A 23,397-nucleotide genomic window follows, 5' to 3' on the forward strand; every position below is an offset into this window, starting at 1 on the left:
CTCACCTTTTGAGGAAGCATCATTGATGCCCCAAGGTCCAGACCCTAAGCGTCTGGCATGGAAAGCAACAAGGTTTGTTGAAAAGAGGAGTAACTATGCAAGCATTTAGTCCTCTAGTAAAATCCCGTTTTTTAATAAGCTGCTGTTTAACTTGGCCAAGTTATTTAACCCCTCTTAGTCTCTTTTCCCCATATGTATGGAAAGGAATAAAATACTATCAGATAGCATTTCTGTGAACATTAACTTGATACAGAACGTGGAGGTCTACAGTATATAACACGGTGTAGCTCAATCTCCCCACGGTCCTACTGAGACTGAGTTTTCAATAATGGGAAGTCCAATGACCTCTTATTCCTTGAATTCCCTGTGAACACAATATGAAAAGTCTCAGCTAGAGGCATGTGCCTATAATTGGGAGAGGGGGGTCTAGGGACCAGGGAAGAGAATACTTAACAGTCCATCCTTCAACAAGTCCTACCATTTCCTCTATGGAAGCCATACCCATCAATAATCAGCAAGGCATAGTGCATTTTTAAAAATTACATGGAAATTTTACCTTTTTTTTTGTCATAATAATATACAAACAAAAGTGTTTTTCCCCTGCTCTCAAAGATATGTTATTGACAATTACAGAAGCACAAGGGACAAAAACTGCCCAAAAACTCAAGATGAAGGCTAAAATTAGAGTTCTTTTTAAAACACCTCCCCTGACAGCACCCAGGTAATGTTATAGTGGCAGCTCTAACTGTGGGTGATTTCTTATACCTACAGTCAGTGCGATAAAGAGACACAATAGATGTAAGAACTTAACTGTAAGATTATTTTTCGAGTAGCTTCTCCAAGTATAATACCTTAGCTTCTAGAAAATGTAATCACTGCAAACATTTGAAAAGTTGAAATTCTATGCAAGGACCCAGGAGGTTAACACAATTGAACATAATAGCTCCTTCCAAACCATTTCCTAGGGACTGGACTGCAAAAAGCCTTAAGACAGCTTTCCAAATATATTTTATTTATTCGTGGACAGAAAGGCTATTTGAAGTTCTTGCATTCCTTTCACAGGGAGATGCTTCACAGAGCTTTAAGAGAAGTCTGTAGGCACAAAATGAGTAATTCCTCAGCTTCTAGAAAATATAATCATTGCAAACATCTGAAATGTTAAAATTTTATGCAAAATGTCTTTTGTAAAGATACAGATAAAAACTTTCAAATAAATATTTCAAACTGGTCTCAGCACTGATGTTTAAAAAATTAATACATACTCAACTGCCTGTGAATGCACAGAATGTCTCTGAATGGCAACAGCGGCTGTCTCTAGGGAGATGACAGTAGGGAGGAGCTTTGCTGTTCACAGTGCATCTCTCCTATGCTTTACATTTTGTATTTAATTAAACGTGGGCTCGTCAATAAGCAAGCCAACTCCCCACCCCAGTCGGGGTGAATGATCTTTCTCTCTATCATCAGTACCAGAGACCAGCCTTCTCCCTAACCTGGACCTCAGCTATGCTGTACAGCAGAGGAGCTCCTTGTCTTCTTTCCACGCTGAGCATCAGCTGTGTGGGGTGCTGTGCTGGTACTAAAGAAGACAATGAAAATAAAATGCTGTCTCCTGACTGTCCCCACAGGATGGCTGGGCACCTCTGCCTCCTGTGCCCAGGCTCCAGCCCTACCCCGCCTTCTCCCAGCCCCAGAGCAGGCCACTGCTTTTCAGATGTATCACTCTGGTCTCTTCCTTGTTGCCACACACCACCCCTAACCCTTGTGATTAAATAGCTTTTTAAAAGAGGCTAGTAGGCACTCCCTTCCTCAGTAACCCTAAGACACAATGACCAAGGGAGAAGGTTTAAACCTCTCTTCCTCTTGGCCCTGAAATACCAGTGAAACACATTAAAGCCACGAGCTGTGTGACCTTGGCAAGTTACTTAACCTCTCTGAGTCTCAGTTTCTCATTCTTGCAATGGTGGCAGTCATTATCACCAGAGGGATGGAATGGAGATTGAATGAGATTAGTTACATAAAATGCCTAGTATGATACCCAATACACAGTAGGTGTGCAATCAGCGTGAGATGAAATTATCACCATCATCATCAATGGTAATCTTGTTAGCTGGTTCTCACTGTCAAAGATGATGCACACATTTCCAGCTCTCTGTCTCTGGACTGCTTACAAGCAGTATGCAGTAGTGGAAAGGGTGGACTTTAAAGCCAAAGAAGCTTCACCTTGAGAAAATCCTTAACATCAGTTTCTTCAACCATAAAGTGAGGAGAATTATACCTTCTTATCAGATCAGGGCAAAGGTTTCAGATAATGTATAAAAAGCACCTGGCACATAATAAGTGCTCTACACATCCTGGCTATTTTCACTTTACTCCAAGGGGGCTCACCTATTTGCTGGCCCCAGCATGCCTTTCCCTCTTCTCCTCTCCATCTTTGTTCAGCCTCGTTGCCCCTGACTGTGCTGCCCCTCTTACCATCTCCATCTCTGGAAACATCCATGCATCTTTCTAGTCTCGGTTCCATCCAAGAGCTTTTGGGAAGATTTCTTTGACCACAATGGCTTCTCCCACCTCTGAACTCATAAAGTATTTATCCTCTGTGGGGAAACAGGAGACAGAAATCCACAGGATCCCAAGATCTTTTCTCTGTGGCCACAGTTAGACCTACTAGAAGTGAAGAGGTCAGGCTGTAGTGTACAGAAAGGACTCCAGGCACATGTGGCTCAGGGACAGTGTTCTAAGACACTGCTCTTTGGAGGTTTCCCAATGGACTGCCACCTGGAGAGGTGCCTTGCCCTTCCAAAAGTCCACTCCATGATGCCTTATTCAGGAGTGTGTCATCACAGAAAACAGACAGTTTTTTCATTGATAAATTAGGGCAGACTGGGGCTTATAGCATGTGAACAGCCTGGTGGGCCACTGGACTCATCAGCTGACATCCACACAAGTGGCGGTGGTTCCCATCTCTCCATGGGCCTGACCCCAGCTGCTCCTACATCCATTCAGTTCAAATCAGATTGAGCCATTCCTCTCTACAAACTGTGGAGGGTTCTGAGCAGTGCTGCTGGAAGATAACGCACGTCATCCAGGACCCTTCAAAGGGTCTTCTTTGTGGTAGTCAGTGCACATTCTTGCTATTCCCCAAGCCCACTATAATCTTCCCTGCCTCCTTGTCTTCCCTCCACTTGGAATGTCCTTCTTAAAGTTCTTTACCTAATGAATCCCACTCATGCTTTAAAACCCAGCTCAGATACTGCCCTCTATGAAGAATTCCACCAACCTCTCCAGACAGAGTTTACAGCCCAGTTCCCTCATCAATCCTTTATGGTTGAGCTCTTCACATAGTATTGCCAGTATGCTTACTCCGCTCCCCCCCACAAGACCACAAGCATTATCAGGTCAAGAACTATTTTATAACCCCTGTGTCTGCCCGTAACCAACACATTTTATTTAATGAATAGATGAAAGAAAACAGAAATAAATGAATGAATGAATGCTGCCATTTCTAACAAAAGGCCGCCATCTTTCCCAGCCAACGTCAATCAAAGTGGTGCCTATAAGTTACTCTACCTAGGTATGGGTTGGGGAGGAAATACATAGGGCAACAGAGCACAAAAGTGGGAGAGGGAAGTACTTGTGTCCAAATTAACAATTCCCCTAGAAAGCATGTCAAAGCAGTCTTTCATTTCTATATTCCTTGTTTTCACCCTCCTATACTCCTGTAGAGGTCTGACTTACAATAAAATCTGAAAAGTGATATTTTATTAAAAATACCCTATTTTTTTAAATTTACTTAAGTACCTATAATTCCAGGCCTGAAAAATACCATATCCAGTAGCTGCAGTGGCTCTTAGAAGCAGCATCCCCAAGATGTTTCCCCTCTGGTAATTACTGAGCTATCCGTCGTCACCTTTGGGCCTGGCACAGGATTTCTGCGTGCCTGTTTATTTTCTGGCTAATTTGGTTCCTTTACATCATATGACCTTCAGTGACCCATATGCAGTGTGGGAATCAGCCTAGTAGGACTTTCTTTAGAAGGCTCGCAGAGGTGGGCTAGGCATCAGTAATATATCAGTTTTTAAATCTAGGCAGAATGAGTCCATATCATATGTCCCAGGAAAGCCTGTAATGCTGTTTTCTAAAGGGAACCAAAGAGCTCCTCGACCTTTGCCATTTTCTGTAGGAAAATGCCTCACCACGTACATTCTTTTCTATGCATTCTGTAGCACATATTTGTGGGGTCAGAGAAAGACACTAAAAACTTGCCCAAGCTGTTTAGCTCATATTTATTAACTGCTTAATACAAGCCAGGGGCTGTGCCAAGGCCTTTACATGCCTTGTTTAATCTTCCCCCAAATCCTGGGAGGTTTTTATTCTAGTTCTGTAGATAAGGAGCCTGAAGCACAGAGATACTGACAAAATTGTGACCCAAGGTCACAGAGTCAGCATTTGAAGTCCAGTCTGCTGGCTCCAGAGCCTGGCGGTGTAACCAGTACCCTGGGCTTCATGTCATGTTCTCTTATTTCTTATTCAAGAAGAGTTTTTCCAACGTGTATAATTCCTAGACAGTGCTTACTCCTTTTGGCAATTTACACTCTATTCATATGATCTTTTTTTAAAAAATAGTATTTATTCAATAAATATGGTTCAAATATTCACCATGTGCAGACACGCAGGCCTTCTCTAAAATTCTGACAAAGTAAAAATCCCATTGGGAAAAAATTATTTGTGTCCTCTTGACCCACATTTTTAGATTTGGGTGTAAAATGTCTTCCATATGTGCAAAATGACTAACCCCCTTTTCCACTGGAAAAAGACAGTTGCATTCTGTGCACTGCTGTCCACAACTGGGCATGTGTTTCACAGGGAGCTCATTAGGTCCTCAAACATTTATTAAGCATGCCTCTCCACAGACAGCATACAAGTAGTATGCAGAAACAGGGCAGAAGACACGGCCCTGGTTCTGTAGGAGCTCACAGCCTCGAAGCTCACTGCTTTGAAGAATTCATGGCCCACAGACAGACATCAGGTCTACCAAAGCCCATAAAACCAAACTTCAGGAAAGAAAGAAATCATAGTCACCTTGGAACACATCAACTTGCTTTCTTGGAAAAGGCTCTCGAAGGCCAATTTCTAACCTCCAGCTTCTTTCCTTAGTACTTATTGACCAGTATTGGGAACACCAGGCCCAGGGTAAAGCTAGGGTGAAGAAGCCACAAGCTACCCGCAAAGGACAGATCTAAAGAAACATGTGGGTTGCCTTCTGAGCATCCAACAGCATGACAGAAAATGAATTAACTTCTATTTCCAAAAGATATTAAAACAGGTAACATGTGACTATGCTAAAACAAATTGAAAGTCAAGCAACACAAAGTGTTAGGTGGTGAGACTTCCTTCCACCCTCAGAGGCAGCCTCTCTAACCTGGTTCTTGGGCTGGTTCTTGGGCTCCTTCAAAAGAGAGTTCTGGGCATTTATAATGGACAGAGGTTTATAACGCCCCAGCTCCTGGGCTAAGCTAAGCCAAACTTCAGGGCTAAGCTGAGTGGCCTATCCTGAAGGCCTGGCCACAGGGATAAATCAGAAAAGTGGGCAATGGAAAGTTAAATCAGGGCAAACTACTCCAGGCCTGGTCACCTCTGGGGCATGCCCACTGTCCACCTGCAGCGTGCTGGGAGTCAGATGCTGGGAGGAAGACAAGGGAGGGGGAGCCGGGCCCTCCACACTCACAGCTCACCACACAACTCTGCTAAGCTCTACCTGTTTTTTAGAGAGAAGTAAATTATGCGGTGAGCATAGGATGGGAACAGGGGAGAGATCCTGGGAAATTCCAAGGAGGTTTTAATTGCTCACAAGTCCCAGCGGCTATTTAGGGCTTCCTTGTTGGGGTGCTAGGGCGGATGCTGTTCCATGGAGCCCAGGGCTGTACTCAGTGGTGAGGAGAGAGGCTTTTAAACATCTACTCTCCCTGCATCTCAGAAGCATCCAGCTGGTGTGCAACCGCCAGGAAAGCAAATCCAGTTATTTATCTCTGTATTCCCCGATACATTTATAAAGTAATGAATTGTCCATTAAACTAAGTTTGGGCGTCTGTCTCGCCACAGCCACCTCCTCACCGACACCCTCAGCTGGGAAGGCCGTGGACGTGGGCTGCAGCCTTCCAGCCTCAATTCCCCTCCCTCTGCCACCTCCCCTTCATCCCTCCCTCTTCCGCCCCTCCCCTGGTTATTTGGGAGATTAAGAGTTCATTAATTAAATCCTGTGCTTAGATCGAACTGTAACATTATTCCAATCACATTTATCTTGCAGGCAGCAGAGGAGATGGCAGCCTCGCTGGAAACGCGTGGGGGAGCCTGAGCCTGCGGCCCGAGACGCACGGCGCGCCGCTCCATCGCCACGCCGCCGCGCAGACCCTCCATCTTCCTGCTCAGCCTCACGGCCCTGCTCGCCCCTGCCTAGGGGGCCCGGCTTCTCTCTAGGGTTCCTGCCCGCCCCTACCCCCGGCCCTCCGCGGCTCCCCTGCCCGGTCCCCCTCCCCCGGCACACACGCTGACACGCGCGCGCGCGAGAACACACACACACACACTCACACACACTGACACGCCAGCGAGCTGCTGGCCGCTCAATGGACCGATTTCCCCGCTTTTCCTGATCCCAACCCAGCCCGGGATGAGAAACTGCAAAATGGCCCGGGTCGCCAGTGTGCTGGGGCTGGTCATGCTCAGCGTCGCCCTGCTGATTTTATCGCTCATCAGCTACGTGTCCCTGAAAAAGGAGAACATTTTCACCACTCCCAAGTACGCCAACCCCGGGGCGCCCCGAATGTACATGTTCCACGCGGGATTCCGGTGAGTGCGGGCCTCTGAGCGCCCTCAGGTATCTGGTTTATGGGGGAGGGAGGTCAGGCGGAAGTGTTTTGGCTTCTCCGAGACACTTTGGGCAAGATAACTGCGTGATCCTTCCATTCTTCTCTCTGATTCTACCCCTACCCCGCTTTTTTTTTTTTCCAAAAACCCAAAGCCCCTAATCGATGTGATTGCATTCTCGTATTCTTCTTCGGCATCCTTTCCCCCATTTCAAAAATGGGGGGAGGGAGGGTTTAAAGAGAATGATGGTAGAGGGAAAGGCCCTGTGTCTACTGGGGAGGGGGCATGGAGAGACGGACATGCGTGAGTTGAGTGCCTACCCCGCGCCCTGTCCGCAGACTCTGCTGCCGGGTTCCGGGCGGTCCCGGGCGATTTAATGGCGCAGGCGCCGGACTCCTTTCGCGCTCTCCTCCTTTCCTCTCCCCCACCCCCTACATCAAATGTTGCGCGGGTCTATTCTCCTGAAGCCCCTGGGGTATTCTACTTCGATCCTTTTGCCCCCGCTGCCATCGCCCCCCGCCTCTTTCCGGGATTTCTGCAATTCCCCCACCCGCTGCGGAAAGCGAGCCTCCTAAGGGCCGCCTACCCTCGCCCCAGGTCCAAGTCACTGTCGGGTACGAGGTTGCACTGAGAAGGTTCCAGGCAAAGCCTAGCGCAGCTTATCGAGAGCCTCTGCCCCAACTGTGACCCCTAGAGCTCTCCCAGCAGAGCCTCTGAGGGGCAGGTGGCAAATACAAACTGCATCCTGTGGTCCAAGCCCCGCCAGAGGTGCGGAACCTAGAGAAGCCCCACCCGCGCAGAGGAGTGGGATTGGCCAGCGACCTCCGGGGGTCCCCAGTCAGGGGACAGGGAGTGAAATCAGACATAGGCTCGGGAAGGAAGAGGTTAAGGAAGGAGCCACCCCAGCCTTCCCTTGGGTCATAGGTTTCCTCGGCCCTTTCTCCAAAAATCAATTCTCCGGGACCGCGGGGGCGGCACAGGTTGCGCAAGCGGCGGTGCGGCCGCTGTCCGCGGTGCTGACTCCCTGGTCCTCCCGGCGCATCAGTTTCTAGCAGAGCGTCCGGCTCCCGCCCCTGCTCTCCGTGAGACGGCCATTTTATGGTCTCTCCCGCACCCGGAGGGATGGACAATGGAAACGGATTTCCCTAGTTTTCTTTCTTCCTCCAAGATGTGTGTGGGGAGCAGAAGGTGGACCAGGCGAGAAGGGGCTCTGGGGCGGAATGTAGCCAGTGCGTGTGCCGACTGCTCCCCACCCCCGCCCCTCTCCTAACCCCCTGGACTTTAATGGCTACCTTGGCTTCCTTCCCCTGGCTGAGGCCAGCACGTTTGTCTGTGTACTCATGCTCCTCTCTAGGTCACAATTTGCGCTGAAGCTTCTAGATCCGTCATTTGTGCCCTTTCCGCATTCTCTGACTCACGAACTCCAAGCCAGACCTAAGTGGACATTTAATCGGACAGCGTTTTTACATCAAAGGTAGGATAGAGGGGAAAGATCCAAAAGGTGTTTTGAATTAGGGAGCTCAAAAACCAAAACGAAATAATACAAAACAACAAAAATCTACCTGCCCCCAACCCGAGGTGTATTGCATTATCTTCTTGGCCTGAATGCGCAAAGGCTAATTAGTAACCCTTTTAAATTTATGTAGCGCCCTCCCATAAAAAGAAAACATCAAAAAGACCCATTTGGAAGAAAAAAGGTATTTCCAGAATCCTCCCTAACTTGGGCTTAACTGAGCACCATGATTTATATTTAACACCTATGGCTAATACTGCCAAAGCCATTTATTAAAAAAAAAAAAAGTTAATTACAAAAAGATCACCCAATGCATTTGCATTCCCCCACTGGAAATTTTTGAAAAAATAAAGTAAAACAAATTATTTGAAAAAAGTATCGTCTCATTGAAACACAGGAAACACTACACTTTATCCCTAACAGATTACTAGTGAAAAATCTCAGCCCAAATATATGCAGGTATTTAATTACAGTTTTGGTTTTTTGGTTTGTTCTCATTAAACTTTTATAGCTTTTAACATATTGTAAAAGCTACCAAACATTATTCTTAGTTGTCTTGTAGCTGCCTCAATTATACATGAAGTAGTCTGTGTGTATGTGTATGGTTTTTTTCTCATCTTTCTTTTCTTTCTTTTTTTTTTTTTTTTTTTTTTTTTTTTTTTGAGGTAGGAGAAGAAGGATGAGATTTATTTATTTATTTTCTGGTATTTATGTATTTATTTTCTGGTCTACTCTTAGCCATCCCAGATAAGTCATTACTCTTTCTTTCTTAGTGGGATTATTATGCTGCTAAATGGAATGTGAGCCATCTAGTGTATTAGGGGTATGAATACTTATTTTACAAATACTTATTTCGCCACTCTATTTAGGGTGTTGTATTTTGGTCATAGAATTTCTAGTTATTGCACTTTTTAATTTTAATCTGATGATGGAATTAAAACAAATTCAGTAGATATCCATGGTGTCATGAGAATGTTTGCTTGAAAAGTTGACACAAAGTCATATGATTATGATTAAAAATTTTAAAACATTGTTTAATTAGAAATTAATCCATGACAACAATTGATTAATTCTAAAACCATGAAGTTTTTTTTTTTTTGAGACAACCCAGAAAACTTGCACAGGTTAAATATATTATACCCTCTCCCAAAACATATTTCTGACTCAATAAAAATATTCTTCCCACACTAGGCCATGTGACCCAAGTAACCGTTAGAACAATACTTTCCTCCCAAAACTTCCCTCCTTTCAATCCATGTTTTAGGTAATCTTTAATTAATTTTCCCAGTATTGTTCTAAACTTACTTTACCTTTGTAACAGTTTGTATAGAACAGTAACTTTGGAAGCTTTGGATTAAAGCTTTCAGTTTATATTGCTCTGTACTTTGAAAAATGAAGTAATTTTTAAAAAATAAAATTCCAGGTAAAGTGATGATATGCAAAGCATTTAGTTTCATTCTTGCTATTTTTCAGGCAAAAGACACAGGAGGTTCAATGTAATTTCTTAGAACTGGAGAACCTAGTAACAGAGTAACATGTGACCAATCTCTCTTAAATATTTCAAATAGCAGAGACTTTAAGAGGAGATGCTTAATTTCACTTAAAGCTCAACATGAAAGCAACCAGAAATTAGTCCTAAGTATCACCCTTGCCTTGTTTATCCTCTGAATTCTTAGAATATACACGTTTTCAGGACTTACAATAGCTTCTTTTTCTGAGGATTACATTTCTCCAACTTAATTGTGTTTCTTTACAATCAAGTAGAAAAAAACTCCCATTTCACTATTCAAAGTACATTAATGAGATTATCATTCTCATTTCTATTAAATATTCAACTACACCCATTGCTATTACCATTTTCATATTTTAGTAATAGATAGTACTATATTGACTCATATCTATTTGGCTCTTACTTGGACACCAGTGACATTTGATCTTCCTTGGACACTGTAGTCCAATAGCAAACATGTAGTCCCTAATTACAAACTCTAAGTCACCAACGTTTGTGCATTAATGTGAGCTCTTTGGGGCCTGTGTAAATTGTCTCCCTGTATTTTCTGATGCAGTCTGGCCTAGGCCTCCCCCCCTGATCAAAAACACTTTTCAGGTAGAGCAGAAAACCAAAGAACTGGCAGCTAAAACCGTAAGTTACAACATTTACAAGCTTCAGAGGATTATACCCGGAATTTGACTGAGAGATTAGCACATGTCTGTAAATTCTAAGGCAGTCATCCCTTCAAAGACCGCAATTGTTATGAATGTATAGTCTTTCTTGGATTCAATGTGCCTACGGTTCTTGTCTGAATAAAACGGCAGCATAAGACATAAGATGGAAAATCAATTCTTTTGAATGGGATACATTTAATGAATTTCTTTTTATTTTAGGCAAGAAATTCTTCAGCATGTCGATGTAATAAAAAATTTTTCTTTGACCAAGAATAGTGTTCGGATTGGACAACTGATGCACTATGATTATTCCAGCCATAAGTATGTTTTCTCCATTAGCAATAACTTCCGATCACTGCTTCCAGATGTGTCACCCATTGTGAATAAGCATTATAATATTTGTGCTGTGGTTGGAAATAGTGGGATCCTGACAGGGAGCCGGTGTGGACAAGAAATAGATAAGTCAGATTTTGTTTTCCGTTGCAATTTTGCCCCTACGGAGGCTTTCCAAAGAGATGTTGGAAGGAAAACCAACCTTACCACCTTCAACCCCAGCATCCTGGAAAAATATTACAACAATCTTTTGACCATTCAGGACCGTAACAACTTTTTTCTCAGTTTAAAAAAGCTCGATGGGGCCATTCTTTGGATCCCTGCGTTTTTCTTCCACACTTCAGCAACTGTTACCAGGACATTAGTTGACTTTTTTGTTGAACACAGAGGTCAGTTAAAGGTCCAATTGGCCTGGCCTGGAAATATAATGCAACATGTCAACAGGTGTGTATATTTTATTGCCTTTAACTCATATCCTACCAGATGGCAAATCAATATTGTAATCTCTTGGGGGTGGGAGCTATCTGATTAGTTAGTTGTTGTGGTTAGCTTCGTACTTTAAAACAAGCTCTTAAGTTTTGTAATGAATGAATGAATCATTCTAAGTAAGAAGTTCAGTCTCCTGCCCCAGCTGGTAGCCAAAGTCAAATGGAGGGACTGGTTTTTCTTAGCCTCCTGCCTCTCTATCTCCAGTCCCCTTCCTTGGTGGTAAGCCTAACAAGCAGTGATGGAAATCACCACAAATCAATAATTTTCTTCTAATGGATAGCTACATCCCAATAATGCCAATGACTAAAGTAGACAAATCAAGTGGTTTTTTTTAAAAAGATGCAATTGACTTTAAATGTTCCTTTTTATTTCATATTTGGGTGTTTTTTAGATGTCCAAGATTAGAAAACCACTTAGATAAATCAAAATTGTGTAATCTGCTTTTATAATTTGGGACTTGAGTACCAAAACATATGAAAAGTACTTTATCAGCTCATTGTTAAGCCTTGTAATTTGAAAGCCAGATTAACCAGAAATACAATGTTTTCATCTAGTCTGATAGGTCTTAACTCTGGCTATACCTTCGAATCACTTGGAGAGATTTTTAAAATATTCTTGCCTGGGTTCTACTTCAAGAGACTCTAATGTAATTTGTCTGGTTGGGGAAGAAAGAGGCTCAGACACTTGGTATGTCTTAATAACTCCCCAGATGATTCTAATAAGTAGTCAGAATTGGGAGCCAATAATGCAGGGCATTTTATAAAGCAAGATTAATTACAAATTTTTTTCTTTAAATAATTTGAGGAAATGTCCTCAACTCTTAATTTCCCATATGCAAGTAGCCCCAGTGTCCTAACATACTGTCCAGATATTACTGCAAGTTAGAGTGCATTCTAGGAGGTCTAGTAAACAGAGATTCTGAATCTTTTTATCCCATAGTAGATTATTCACATCCTGTAGTCCTCTAAAGTCTTTCAAATCTAAGATTTGTTTAGTTGACCAATTATAGAAGGAGGAATCATCACATAATCAACTGGTATGTATCTGACAGGTAGGGTGATGTCATCATTTATAGTCCAAACTGAAACTTTTTCTTCGAGAAAAAGAGCACTAGTAAGAATTACAACAAAGATAACAGACCAAAACAGACTGTCCCAGTTTCCCGGAATGTATGGTTACCTTTTTAAGAGGTAAGGTAGCCCAATTAAGTTTATAGACGAGTCAACTAAAGTGCAAAGAATGAGTTATTTACCCAACATCACTGCCCAAAATGGGCAGAATCATAAGTAGAAGCCAGGCCTCCTGCCAACCTGCCCTGTGGTCTTTTGACCTCATCATTTTGCACCCCTCTTGCTCTCTGTTAGTTGAGCTGTACCAACAGGATTGTCAGAAGTCATTCTAACGCCTTAAGATAAGAATATTAAATCCAAGACTGATCTTTAAAACTTCAGCTGGAAGGGAAAATGTTCATTTGAAGCCTTCCGGTAGTGAAGAAGGAACTACATGTGCTTGGAAACTTCAGGAAGTGGCCTTTGCGGCCCACTTGCCCCCAGCCTTTCAGTAGACCCATGGAGTTAGCCATAACAGCCCACTCAGGCTTGAACCAAACACATTGGTTCAATGAAAACCCAAAGTACAGTCCACAGAAGCCTGATTCATGAACAGTTTGATTATGCCTGGACAGCCAGTCACAAGCATGCACACACACACTCCACAGCAGTCTCAAATATTTGGCAGTGTAGGTAGGAAGGCTTCAAATTACTATGTAAACATGGAAGGAGAAACAACCATAATTTAGCTTTTTTTTTTTAATTCAGAAAGTGTGTAAATACTTTTCTTAGGTCCTGGCACGCCAAAGCAGGGCTTGGGAGCCCCTGGTCAGAAGACAAAGGAACAGGGAATGTGATTTTTTTTACAAGAAGGTAGAAAAAAAAATAAAGCAAGCCCCACAATCTTTCCAAACCCAAGAAGATTTAATCTCTATGCTCGGGTAAGGAAGTAACAGAAGAGGTCCTCTTAGATTAAGTAACCCCCTCCCCACTCCAAGGGCCCCTTCTGTGCGAGAAGCATAGTCATTCTCACTGGTGGGCTCCTGTGGCATCAGCACTGAGTCAGACACCACTCTGTAGGACAGCCCAGAGGCAGGGACAGCTTCAAGCCTGTGTGACCTTTGTAGTAACACAGGAGCCCGTGCTCAGAAGGGCCAACACTTGGTTTAATACTCTGCTATTGCCCTCTTGAAATTCTCAAAATTTTTTGAAATAAGGCCCACATTTCCATTTTGCACTGAGTGTCACAAATTACGTAGCTGGTCCTGCCCCCAAGGTGTTCTGTGGTCTAAAGGATAGATTCAAAGCAAGTACTGTTTAAGTTATTTGGCGAAGTTCACTTCCCAAACCAGTCATAGTGACCTATCTGACTGAAACCTTCAACACTGGCCTCTGAATCCGCCTGTACTTATTGTTCCACAGGTACTGGAAAAACAAACATTTGTCACCCAAACGGCTGAGCACAGGTATTCTTATGTACACCCTTGCATCAGCAATATGTGAAGAGATCCACTTGTATGGATTTTGGCCTTTTGGATTTGACCCCAACACAAGGGAAGACCTTCCGTACCATTACTATGACAAAAAAGGAACCAAATTTACCACCAAGTGGCAGGAGTCCCACCAGCTGCCTGCTGAGTTTCAGCTGCTGTACCGAATGCACGGGGAAGGGCTCACCAAGCTCACTCTGTCGCGCTGTGCCTAAGAACTCAGGACAGAAAGTGCCAAACGGCTGATTTAAAAGTGCCCCAAGTCACGCTGAATAGTCATCAGAATAGAACCCTAGAGAATTTCTTATAAGGACTGTCTGCCATTTAAGAGGAAAGATGTCTGCTCCCCCCCTTTTGCACTGCTCTCTTAAGGGTCTTAGCAGGACAGATGCTTTGAAACCACCTAATTTAAAACTCGATTGATAAAGGGAATGTTGCATTTGGAAGTATGCTGCTCAAGAAATGGTCTAAAGTATTTTCATGTTTGTATTTTAATAATAAACTGCCTCCCATTTTTTTATGAGGATCAGAGCTGTAGTTTCTGCAGCTTTGCTCAGATAGTCCTCGTAATCAGAGGCTGCTGGCCAACTGGGGCAGGATTTCAGTTCTGCCTGGGTGGGATCAGACTGTTCAAAACGAAAACAAAAAACTGGTTTGCATATATCATATTTCTCTCTCTCTCTCTCTGTACCCACCCCCCCCACCTCCTTCCCTCCCTTTTCCTCTCTCTTTCTCTCTCTCTCTCTCTTTTTCTCCAACAACTCCCCTGGCGCCACCACTGTGGAGTTTACTATTCTGCTAGGAATCATATTGAAATCACTTTGCTTGTGTATGTCTTGCATCTGTACTTAGTACGTTCAAGGCTCTGGGTAACATTGAGGTTTCATGACAAACTGAGCAAATCATGTTGGATCTTTGATTACTTTTATAAGAAATGCCTCTTAGGAAGTTCTCACTATTCCATGCAGTCATTCTACAGCAGAGTGGTCCTTCTGTGTTGAGAGGCATAGCAGTGCATCTTTCCCTGGTACTAAGAAAGCCTATGTCATGGGTGGCATCACATCTCTTGACATGAGTGCCAATATGGCAAGTCATTCTGTTGCCACATCTACAGGGGCATTCCAACCTGGGTTTAGTGCCTCCCACAATCCCAACCCAAGCCCTGGGCTGGGAATTCTCTCAGAATATAGAGGCAAAGAATCTACTTAAGAGCCTGGAACATATAGAGGAAAAGGAGGAAGAATACTTAGAAGATGTTATAATCTCATATCCCTTAAAGCATTGTAACTATGATCAGGCCTCTGAGAACTAGCAGGGGTCAAGCAGAGCAAAAGCTCTGAGGTTGGCCAGGCCAGGCCCCTGTGTGACCAGTGCTGAGGTGAGGTCATCTCAAGTATCACTGTGTCCATCAGCACTGCTCCAGAACTTCAAGACAATTGTAGACACCAGATATTCCCTCTTTCCACTGAAATCAGGTCTACAAATTAATACATCTACAAATTAAGCATTTAAAAGGAAAAGCCACTGTGTAGTGGCAAGACTGGTACTAAATAAACCCTTAGAATTTGAGAGGTATTCTTATAGCTGCACAGGGACCCACTGCAGAGGGAGTCACAGGCTGTTCTCTTTTCCGTTATTTCAGCCTTAGGAGTAGAAATCACATCACTCCTGTCCCCCATTGTTCACTGCGTAGCACTGTGTTCTTCCAGTTCAGCCCGAAGTCTGGCCAAGTTGATGTTAAATTTTAATAAGAGTTTCTTTCTCCTTTCCAAATGCCAGTCAAGCATATTTATAATACATTTGGGTGTGGTAGCTTGTTGTTTTTTTTTTTTTTCCAGAAATCTCATCTAGATTGCTTGTAAAGTTACAAATAGTGTTCAAAACAATTGCTGTAATTCAGTAATCGGCTCACTGCCCCTCCTTGGGAAGGTACCATCATGCCTAAAATCAAACCAAATACAGTTAAGGAAAGACACAGTCCCTATTCTCATGTTCTGCCTGGTCCTAAAGGCTGTTTTATTGTAGTTTTTTCCAGAAAGCTAATCAGAGCAGCTTATATAGACCCAGATACCAACCAGTGAAAGAAAAATCATACAGGTTCAAACGTGTTACCAATTGTGACTGACGCATCTCACAATGTTGTGTGAATGGTAATCCTTCAAATCAACAGGGAGAATCAGAAATAGATGTTTTGAGATGGGAAACACTAAGATACACTGATAGTTGAAATAATGAGAAGGGGAGATATTAAAAACATTTTAAAATGCAATGGTATGATTTGATGGGCACCAAAACCACACCATGCTTACTCCCTGTCCCTTTAAAGAGGAAAGGACCGCAGTTCTCATGCTGTTCTCTGTTAGGGCCACTGCGAGATTGATAAGTGCAGGAAGACTTCAGTCGGCTCTTCCTAAGCACTCAGTTCATTTGGTTACAGTTAAGTGATATTAATGCCAATGTTATACAGGCCAGATTCTGAGTCTGGAGTTCTAATCCCAATGTGCCCATTAGATTTCACTAAATATAAATATATATATTATAGACACTTTGAACCAGGTAGGTTAAAAGGGCAAAAGGCCAGAATCTCTAAAACCAGTTAATTGTTCTATTAGTGGACCATTTAAATTAGACCTCATCAGAATGCCAAGTTTTTAAATCTCACTTCACTCTTAGCCCATCTTAACCTAGAGTGAGAGGACTTTTCCGTCTCCCAGCATCATTTCATCTACCACTTTCACAAAAAATCTCAAAACGTTGAGGAAACACTCGTCTCCCAGACCTAGAAGGGTTTAGAGATGGGGCTCATCCCGTTTCCATGTAGGACCTCCTGGAGTGGTTCCAAAGAGATCACCCTTTTCTTTCCTTTAAAAAAATCTCTGAAAAAAATCCCAAATCCTCCCCGAGCCATTAACCACAGTTCTCATAACTTATCAATTCTTTATATATACAGCCTATATTCTCCTATTGCAAAAATTAGATCCAATATGTGGGTAAAGCATTTACCCCGGTTTTCGATGTATAGTCAGCACTCAGTATATGGCAGCTTTTACTGTGATTTTTATTGTTAGTTATGCCCTTGACCTACAGTTCCAGCACAGAGAAAAACAGCCTCTAGCTGATCATACAAAAAGGCTTTTTGTTTTTAAACACTGTTTCACAGATTAAACCTACATAGCTACTGTCACAGCCAAGAGCTGGTGGGTCCCGTGAGTCCAGATGAGAAAGGCAGCGGTGCACACAGCCAGAACTTCCGGGCCTGTGGGGTCGAGAGCAGTGACCTGGGCAGGCAGGACTGTCTGGTCCTTCCTCCTTATTCAGCCACAGATACAAACCCCTGGCTTTTGCACTGCCCTTGTTTTATTGGTTCTAAGTTAAGTATGTCCTTTTGTCAGAACCTTTCCTCTTTTCAGATACTCACAGCAGGCTCTACCCTCAGCTACTGGAATAAATATCACCATAAAGCCCCCAATCTGTCTACATGTGACACAAATACAAATGACTGATTCAGCTGCAGAGAAAAATAAACACAAACATTTAGCAACCTGCTCGATGTTAGTCCCTCAGTTTTCATCAGTTGTTCTGAGTGTCATGTGCAGACATGCAGATCCTGGGGAGACAGAGTTAAAGTGTGGTGTTAAGAATCCCCCCGAAACCCAGAAAATCTTCCCCGTATGTGATGATTAAACGTTTATGCTTTCTCTGCCTCTGCTTCTGTGTCTGAAGTGTCCTTGACCGTTGTAAAAGTGCTGTGCGCTTAGTGGTGTGTGTGCCTCGCAGTGCTGGCTGTGACCGCTGTGCCGTCAGTCTGTGTGTAACTCTGATGTCAGGCACCTGACCACAAGGCCATCAGCCAGGACGTGCAAAGGGAGGGGCTCCTTCGGCCTCCTTGCGCTCAGCCTCCAGTGATCCGTGAATGTGAGTGCTGGGAGCAACCTAATTTGGTGGGGAAGCTGAGGAATGGAAGAGCATTTCTTCTGACTTGGGACAAAGTACTAATTATTAGGCACTCTCAGATAGCAAAGAGGTGCTGACTTGAGGCCAAAGGTAGCAGGGACAGAATTCTAGAACCCTAGGACACTGGAAATTGAAGAGCCTTTGAGCATCTGTAGTCCTAATTCTTGACTTTCCAAATGAGAAATGGAGAAACAGAGAGGCTAAGTGATTTTCCCCAGATTGCACAGGTAATCAGTGAGAAATTCTGACTCCTCATCTAGTACTTCCTAGCCTTATCAGCCTCAGATAAAGCTGGGTTCAAAAGGAAAGTAATTTTGATCTGCGGTCCATAAGGCCATAAAGGACGAAAAAAAATTCTCCTCCCACCAAAAAAAAAAAAAAAAAAAGATTTCTCAATGCAAAACAGAAAAGGAAATGCTTGCCTGGGTATACAACAGTCCACCAGCAATAACCTACATTCTCCCCTAAAATAAGAGAAAACCCACTTGATAAATCATGATTCTGGTAAATCACAACTCAGTTACTGACAGCTCCCAGTTGACAGCTGGAATCTTATCTATTCATCTTGGTAAAACCTTGTTTTAGTAATACGTATGCATAATTTAAAAATTTAATACTGAGAATGGTTATGTGCTTCTCCATATGTATAATTTTCCGTTGAGGCCTTTTGAGGTAAGAATACTTTTTGTCAATGCCTTCTATATTGTAAGGAATTTCAACAGCAAACTTTACATTATTGCATTTAGCTCAGTATGCTAAGAAGATGTGCAAATAATGAATACTTTGGGCTGGGTCTTCATGTGCAGAATGACAGACTTAGCAATTTTCTGTATAATTCTGGATCCTTACATCGTTTTTCTCCTGAATGTCTGAATGTGCCAGGCAGAAGTTTCTCATGAACCTCTGCTTATCCCTTAACGTGTGGAACTATGCTTCTGCTTACAGAGAGACGGGGCTGTGTGTGTGGCTGGGAAAGCCCAGAGGGAGGATCATAGGTGCTGGGGACTTAGAGCTCCTGGGCCAGCTGACTATCTGGGCTCTGTGGCCCAATTAGGCAAGGCCACAGATGAGCTGATACGAAGGCCAAAATGATGGAATTTGCCGCTCTCATAGATTGATCGATGTAACATTTGAGATGGGAAACGTTCTAGAATGTCATTATTGTATTATGCAGTCAGTATTTCTTAAAATTTCTTTTTATTGTGCTGACTTATTATTGAAGATATATGTGTATGAATAGATGTTTTATCCTCCATGAAGCTCATTCTCTTGTTGTTGTGACAATGGAATCACAGTGGAGAGCCCGTCACAGAATAACTGACTCGGATTTAAGATCACAGTGGGGTTACGGGGTGAGGAGCTGGATTATGCTGCCGAGCCGCCAGCAAACAGCTGTATGACACAAGGAGCTCTTTAAAATACAAGTCGTGCTCTCTGCCCCAGACTTTTGGCTTAGAATGTCCTGGAATAAGCCCAGCTTACAAAGATTCCCAGGGGATTCTGATGTGGCCACAATTTGGGAACCAACAATATACAGCAAAGTCATATATGCCACGTTGACCAAAGGAGCTGAGTGCTTATTACTCCTTACGCAGTTAATATCAGATCTGTTTCCTAAAGCTATCATGATATATGGCGATATAGACACCATCCTACTGACTCAACCATTCAACTATTTTGGCTAAACTGACCAGTCACTAATTTGTAAGTGAATAGTAACTGGTCAGTTTAGTCAGAGTGGATGCAAGCCTGAAGACAGAGTGGGGAACATAGATTTCACATACTTTACCCCAAGGCCAGCTCTTTATATGTCACTCTTTATATTTTAAAACAAGAGACATTGACACAACATTGTAAAATTATTATAACTCAATAAAAAATGTTAAAAAAAAAATAACAAGAGACAGATCTCAGGTCACTCATCTTCATAAACAGATGAAGAAACAGGGAAGGTAAATGACTCATTCAGATTCTACTTAGATAATCATTCCCAGAGCCTAAAATATTCCTAAAGGGCTCTGATTTCACAACCTCCAGATAATGCCCAAAATGCAAAGGTCTTTGGGTTAAAACAAAACCAATCAAAAAAGAAAAATCACGGAGCTAAAATTCTAAAGCCAACTGACTATGAGAAAGGCGGTCAGCTGGCACTGGCTGCCTTTTGCCAGCCTCTGTTGAGTAAGGTGCCGCCCTCCTAGTGAAGTTTTAGCCAGGCTCCTTTCTGCAGCCGTGCACAGGCAGAGCCATCAATCCTCAGGGACAATGCAGGTCTCTGCTGATTTCCCTTTTGTGGGATTAAGAGACAGCTTTGGCTCTTTGGTGTGCTGTTAAATGTTTAATAACTGGCTCTGAAGAATGGTGGAGCCCTGACTTGTAGGACTCGCCAATTTCCACGGTGTAAATACTCTCATCATATCCAATTCCAAACTACTAACTTGATGTCAACCAGCTGAAAATGTCACAGTATGTTTTCAAGAGTCACTATGAGCTGGTTCCAGCACAGCACCCCCTGAACAGTTTCTGAGTGAGCACCAAATAAGGGGCTAGCAGTGACTTTGGAGGGACTCCCAAAAGCCCGCCTCCCCACAAAGAGGCATTTCCACTTGGAGCAGTTCTTCTGATTTTTATTGTATTATTGGGTCCTTGAAGCTAAGAACCCTAAGGTGTTCAAAATACTTCCTAGCCATGTGACTCTTAGGAACCTCTCAACAAACTCCTTAATACCTTAGGACATTCTAGCCATGGCCTGTCTAATTTCTAAAAGTGACTTTCTGGTTAAACATTCTTTAATTCAACTGCCAGCTGAAACCATGTTTGGCTGACCTTTTCTCATGTCCTACAGTCCATTGCCTGTTTCCACAAATCTCTAATTTTCTCTGTCCACTTATTCCTCAGCCTTCTGACACAGCACAAAATGGACAGGCATCCAGAAATCAGTGCCTGCAAAGGAGCAGGGGAAAGAACAAGACATCCAATAAGCGTACGTGGCCCCATCACACTTGGAGAGGCTCTATGGTTCAATGTCTCTCCCTCAACAGGGGTACACTCAGCTAAGCGTCATGCCCAGGGCTTTATCTGCACTCAGAAAATTCCTCACGGCTAAAAACACCACTAAATAAGAACCCTACTGGGAAGATCATTAAGGAAGGCATCATGTGATGTCCTGCCCTGCGCTAACCTAGGGTAAGGCTGGACCCTGAAAAAAACCCACCAGCAAACATTTGGCCACTGCAGTCCCTGGGCACTGAGCACAGCTCTCCTTCTTCCTCACCACCAGTTCTAAGCAAAAGCCTGAGTGCTGAGAAATCAGAAACCCTAGTAAGTCACAGAACAAGCTTTGTTTGCAAATGGAAGGTTTTCTGATGGATATCATTTTCAGGTGGGTTTAATTAAATCCTGTGGAAGACAGTGCTGGAAAAAATGTACTTAGTTCCTCACATACAGTAAGTGACCAAAGGTTTTTATTCTGCGTGGAGTAAAGCAAAATTAGATCATAAAGTACCAAATTTTTCTTCCCTTGCTCTAGTAAAATATCCTGCAGGTTCTACAAAACATTTCTAGACTGTAAATGTTTGAAACTCAACTCGGACATTTTCCTTATTGTGTTCAAAAGGCCACGGTATACCTCTGTTTTCTGTTCTTCTCACAGAGGAGCTTGTTTCTCTATACTTAATAAGCTGCATTTGATTTTAAAGAGTCAGGTACATGTTAAAAATGTCTTTTCTGTATTTAGAACAAACTGCATGTAGCCTGGGCACATAGTAGGCCTTCAACCTCTGGTTCTTTTCTGGACACCAAAGAAGAAAGTCCACAGCTATAACCAGAGGGGACTTGCCAGTAGGCCCCATTTTATTATGAACAAATTAACAGCAAAATCAGCATTGAAGAACCAGCCATTCCCACAACATTTTTTGCTCACAAGGTAGGAAAGAAACATCGGTAAGATAATGGGAGAGAGGTTTGGTCAATGCGTGCAGGTGAAATAAAGTCATTTAAGTATTTGCAAAAAGGAAGGGAAGGTTTCCCTCTGAAACCTAGAATCTAGACCATTTTGCAAGACAGAATAATTGGTCTCCGTGACAGAAATGCTCTTTAACTACATTTCAAGATCCGGATCTAAGCCCTTACTAGGCAGAAAAGCAGCCTTATAGCCAAGAGCCCCAGGAGGGGGTTATTGATGGATTGAGATCAAAAACAGCAAACATCAGCAATTAGCACAGAAATTCTCCCAGGACCCAGAACAAAAATACTGAAGCATCACAATGCAGCACCATTTGCTCACATAGGACAGTAACCTAAGTCCACAGCAGAACTTCACAGATCTAGACATCTCAGGTCCAGATTCTAGGTGAACATCCTCAACAGAGATGAGACACCTGAGGTTCAGAAAGCAGGAAGTGACTGACCTGCCCAGCTAGTTAATGGAATTAGAGTCTGGGTGTCCCAACCGCTGATTCTACCACATCCACCTTGCTGCCTCTGTTCTCTAGATGGGAAGCTGACCATCCATTGTGAGAGCATATATCAGAAATCAAGACAAAAGAATGTTTGTGGTATCTTCTCTCACTTAAGCTACTTGGTTTCACCATTTCATTTTAGCATCATTTTAAGGAATGTTGTATCAATGTAGATTGAGGAACAAAGCTCTTTATAGAGTAACGATGGAACCAAAAGGCCAAAAGGTAGGAGAACAGTGAATGTAAGTTATTAAAGAAATGAGCAAGAAGCATGTGTCAGGGAAAATAAATGCCACTTATGATGTTATAACCATGGAGCCCTCCCCCACGCACTTGATGCATTTGTTTTGGAAAATGCCATTTTATGCTGAGAGACTGGCACTGAAGACTTCGCTCCTTCCCAGCTAAGTCAAAAGACCTCTTGCTCTTTGGAAGAAGCTTCAGCCCTTAGGACTCAGACTCACATCTCTTGTGAGAGGCAGCCTCAGCTGCTTTGGAAACAAGCTGCCAGACTGTTGGGGCCGTGGAGACCTGAAGGAAGCCAGCACACTGGACTGAGGAACGTGTAAATAATCTTCTGCCTTCTTGGTGAACAAGGACCATCATCTTTTTCTTCTGTAGAGGTAATCGCGTGTATATTGTGATTGTAGTTCGCGAAGAAAATGCAATGATTTGCTTCAACAGCTCCCCAAATGTACCTGTTAAGTGTGACTGTGCCTGCCTCATTGCCTCGTGTGCCAAACACAGTACTGAATGCGTTGTTTTTAAATAAACTGTTTTATTGTGCATTGGAAAACATCGCTGGTTGTCTCTGTCACACACACACATACACACACACGCAAACACACAAACACTGCATCCAATGAAGAGATTAAATGCATCCTTCTTTTTTTTTTTCATTCCCTGTGTTTTGAGTAATTCTCCTTGGAGATTTTTGTACTTCATAAATGTCGAGTTTGGCTGTCCACAGCCATGAACTAGCAGCAAATGCTAATAGCTCCCTGGTGCACAGTTTTTCCCTAGGTCCTTTAAATGCAAATCATGCAGCAAGCCTTAACATTATTAATAATAATACATTACTCCTC

General features: G+C 43.0%; 1 protein-coding gene across 1 annotated transcript; it reads left to right on the plus strand.

Annotated features, from left to right (window-relative positions):
* Positions 1-6,307: 6,307 nt before the first annotated feature.
* ST8SIA3 (ST8 alpha-N-acetyl-neuraminide alpha-2,8-sialyltransferase 3) lies at positions 6,308-23,175 on the plus strand. Its single transcript, XM_010961320.3, has 4 exons — positions 6,308-6,843; positions 8,216-8,335; positions 10,760-11,317; positions 13,834-23,175. The coding sequence occupies exons 1-4, from the start codon at positions 6,665-6,667 to the stop codon at positions 14,114-14,116; spliced, it is 1,140 nt and encodes a 379-aa protein (XP_010959622.1). The 5' UTR covers positions 6,308-6,664; the 3' UTR covers positions 14,117-23,175.
* Positions 23,176-23,397: the final 222 nt, after the last annotated feature.

Source organism: Camelus bactrianus, chromosome 30 (assembly GCF_048773025.1).
Source record: "Camelus bactrianus isolate YW-2024 breed Bactrian camel chromosome 30, ASM4877302v1, whole genome shotgun sequence".
Taxonomy (NCBI): domain Eukaryota; kingdom Metazoa; phylum Chordata; class Mammalia; order Artiodactyla; family Camelidae; genus Camelus; species Camelus bactrianus.

What these genes read in the sequence shown, in the direction of transcription:
- ST8SIA3 (XM_010961320.3), top strand. Translation starts at nt 6,665, where the DNA reads ATGAGAAACTGCAAAATGGCCCGGGTCGCCAGTGTGCTGGGGCTGGTC. An exon ending in ACAGCGTTTTTACATCAAAG is followed by an intron (nt 8,336 to 10,759) that starts GTAGGATAGAGG and finishes TTTTTATTTTAG; the next exon opens with GCAAGAAATTCTTCAGCATG. An exon ending in ATAATGCAACATGTCAACAG is followed by an intron (nt 11,318 to 13,833) that starts GTGTGTATATTT and finishes ATTGTTCCACAG; the next exon opens with GTACTGGAAAAACAAACATT.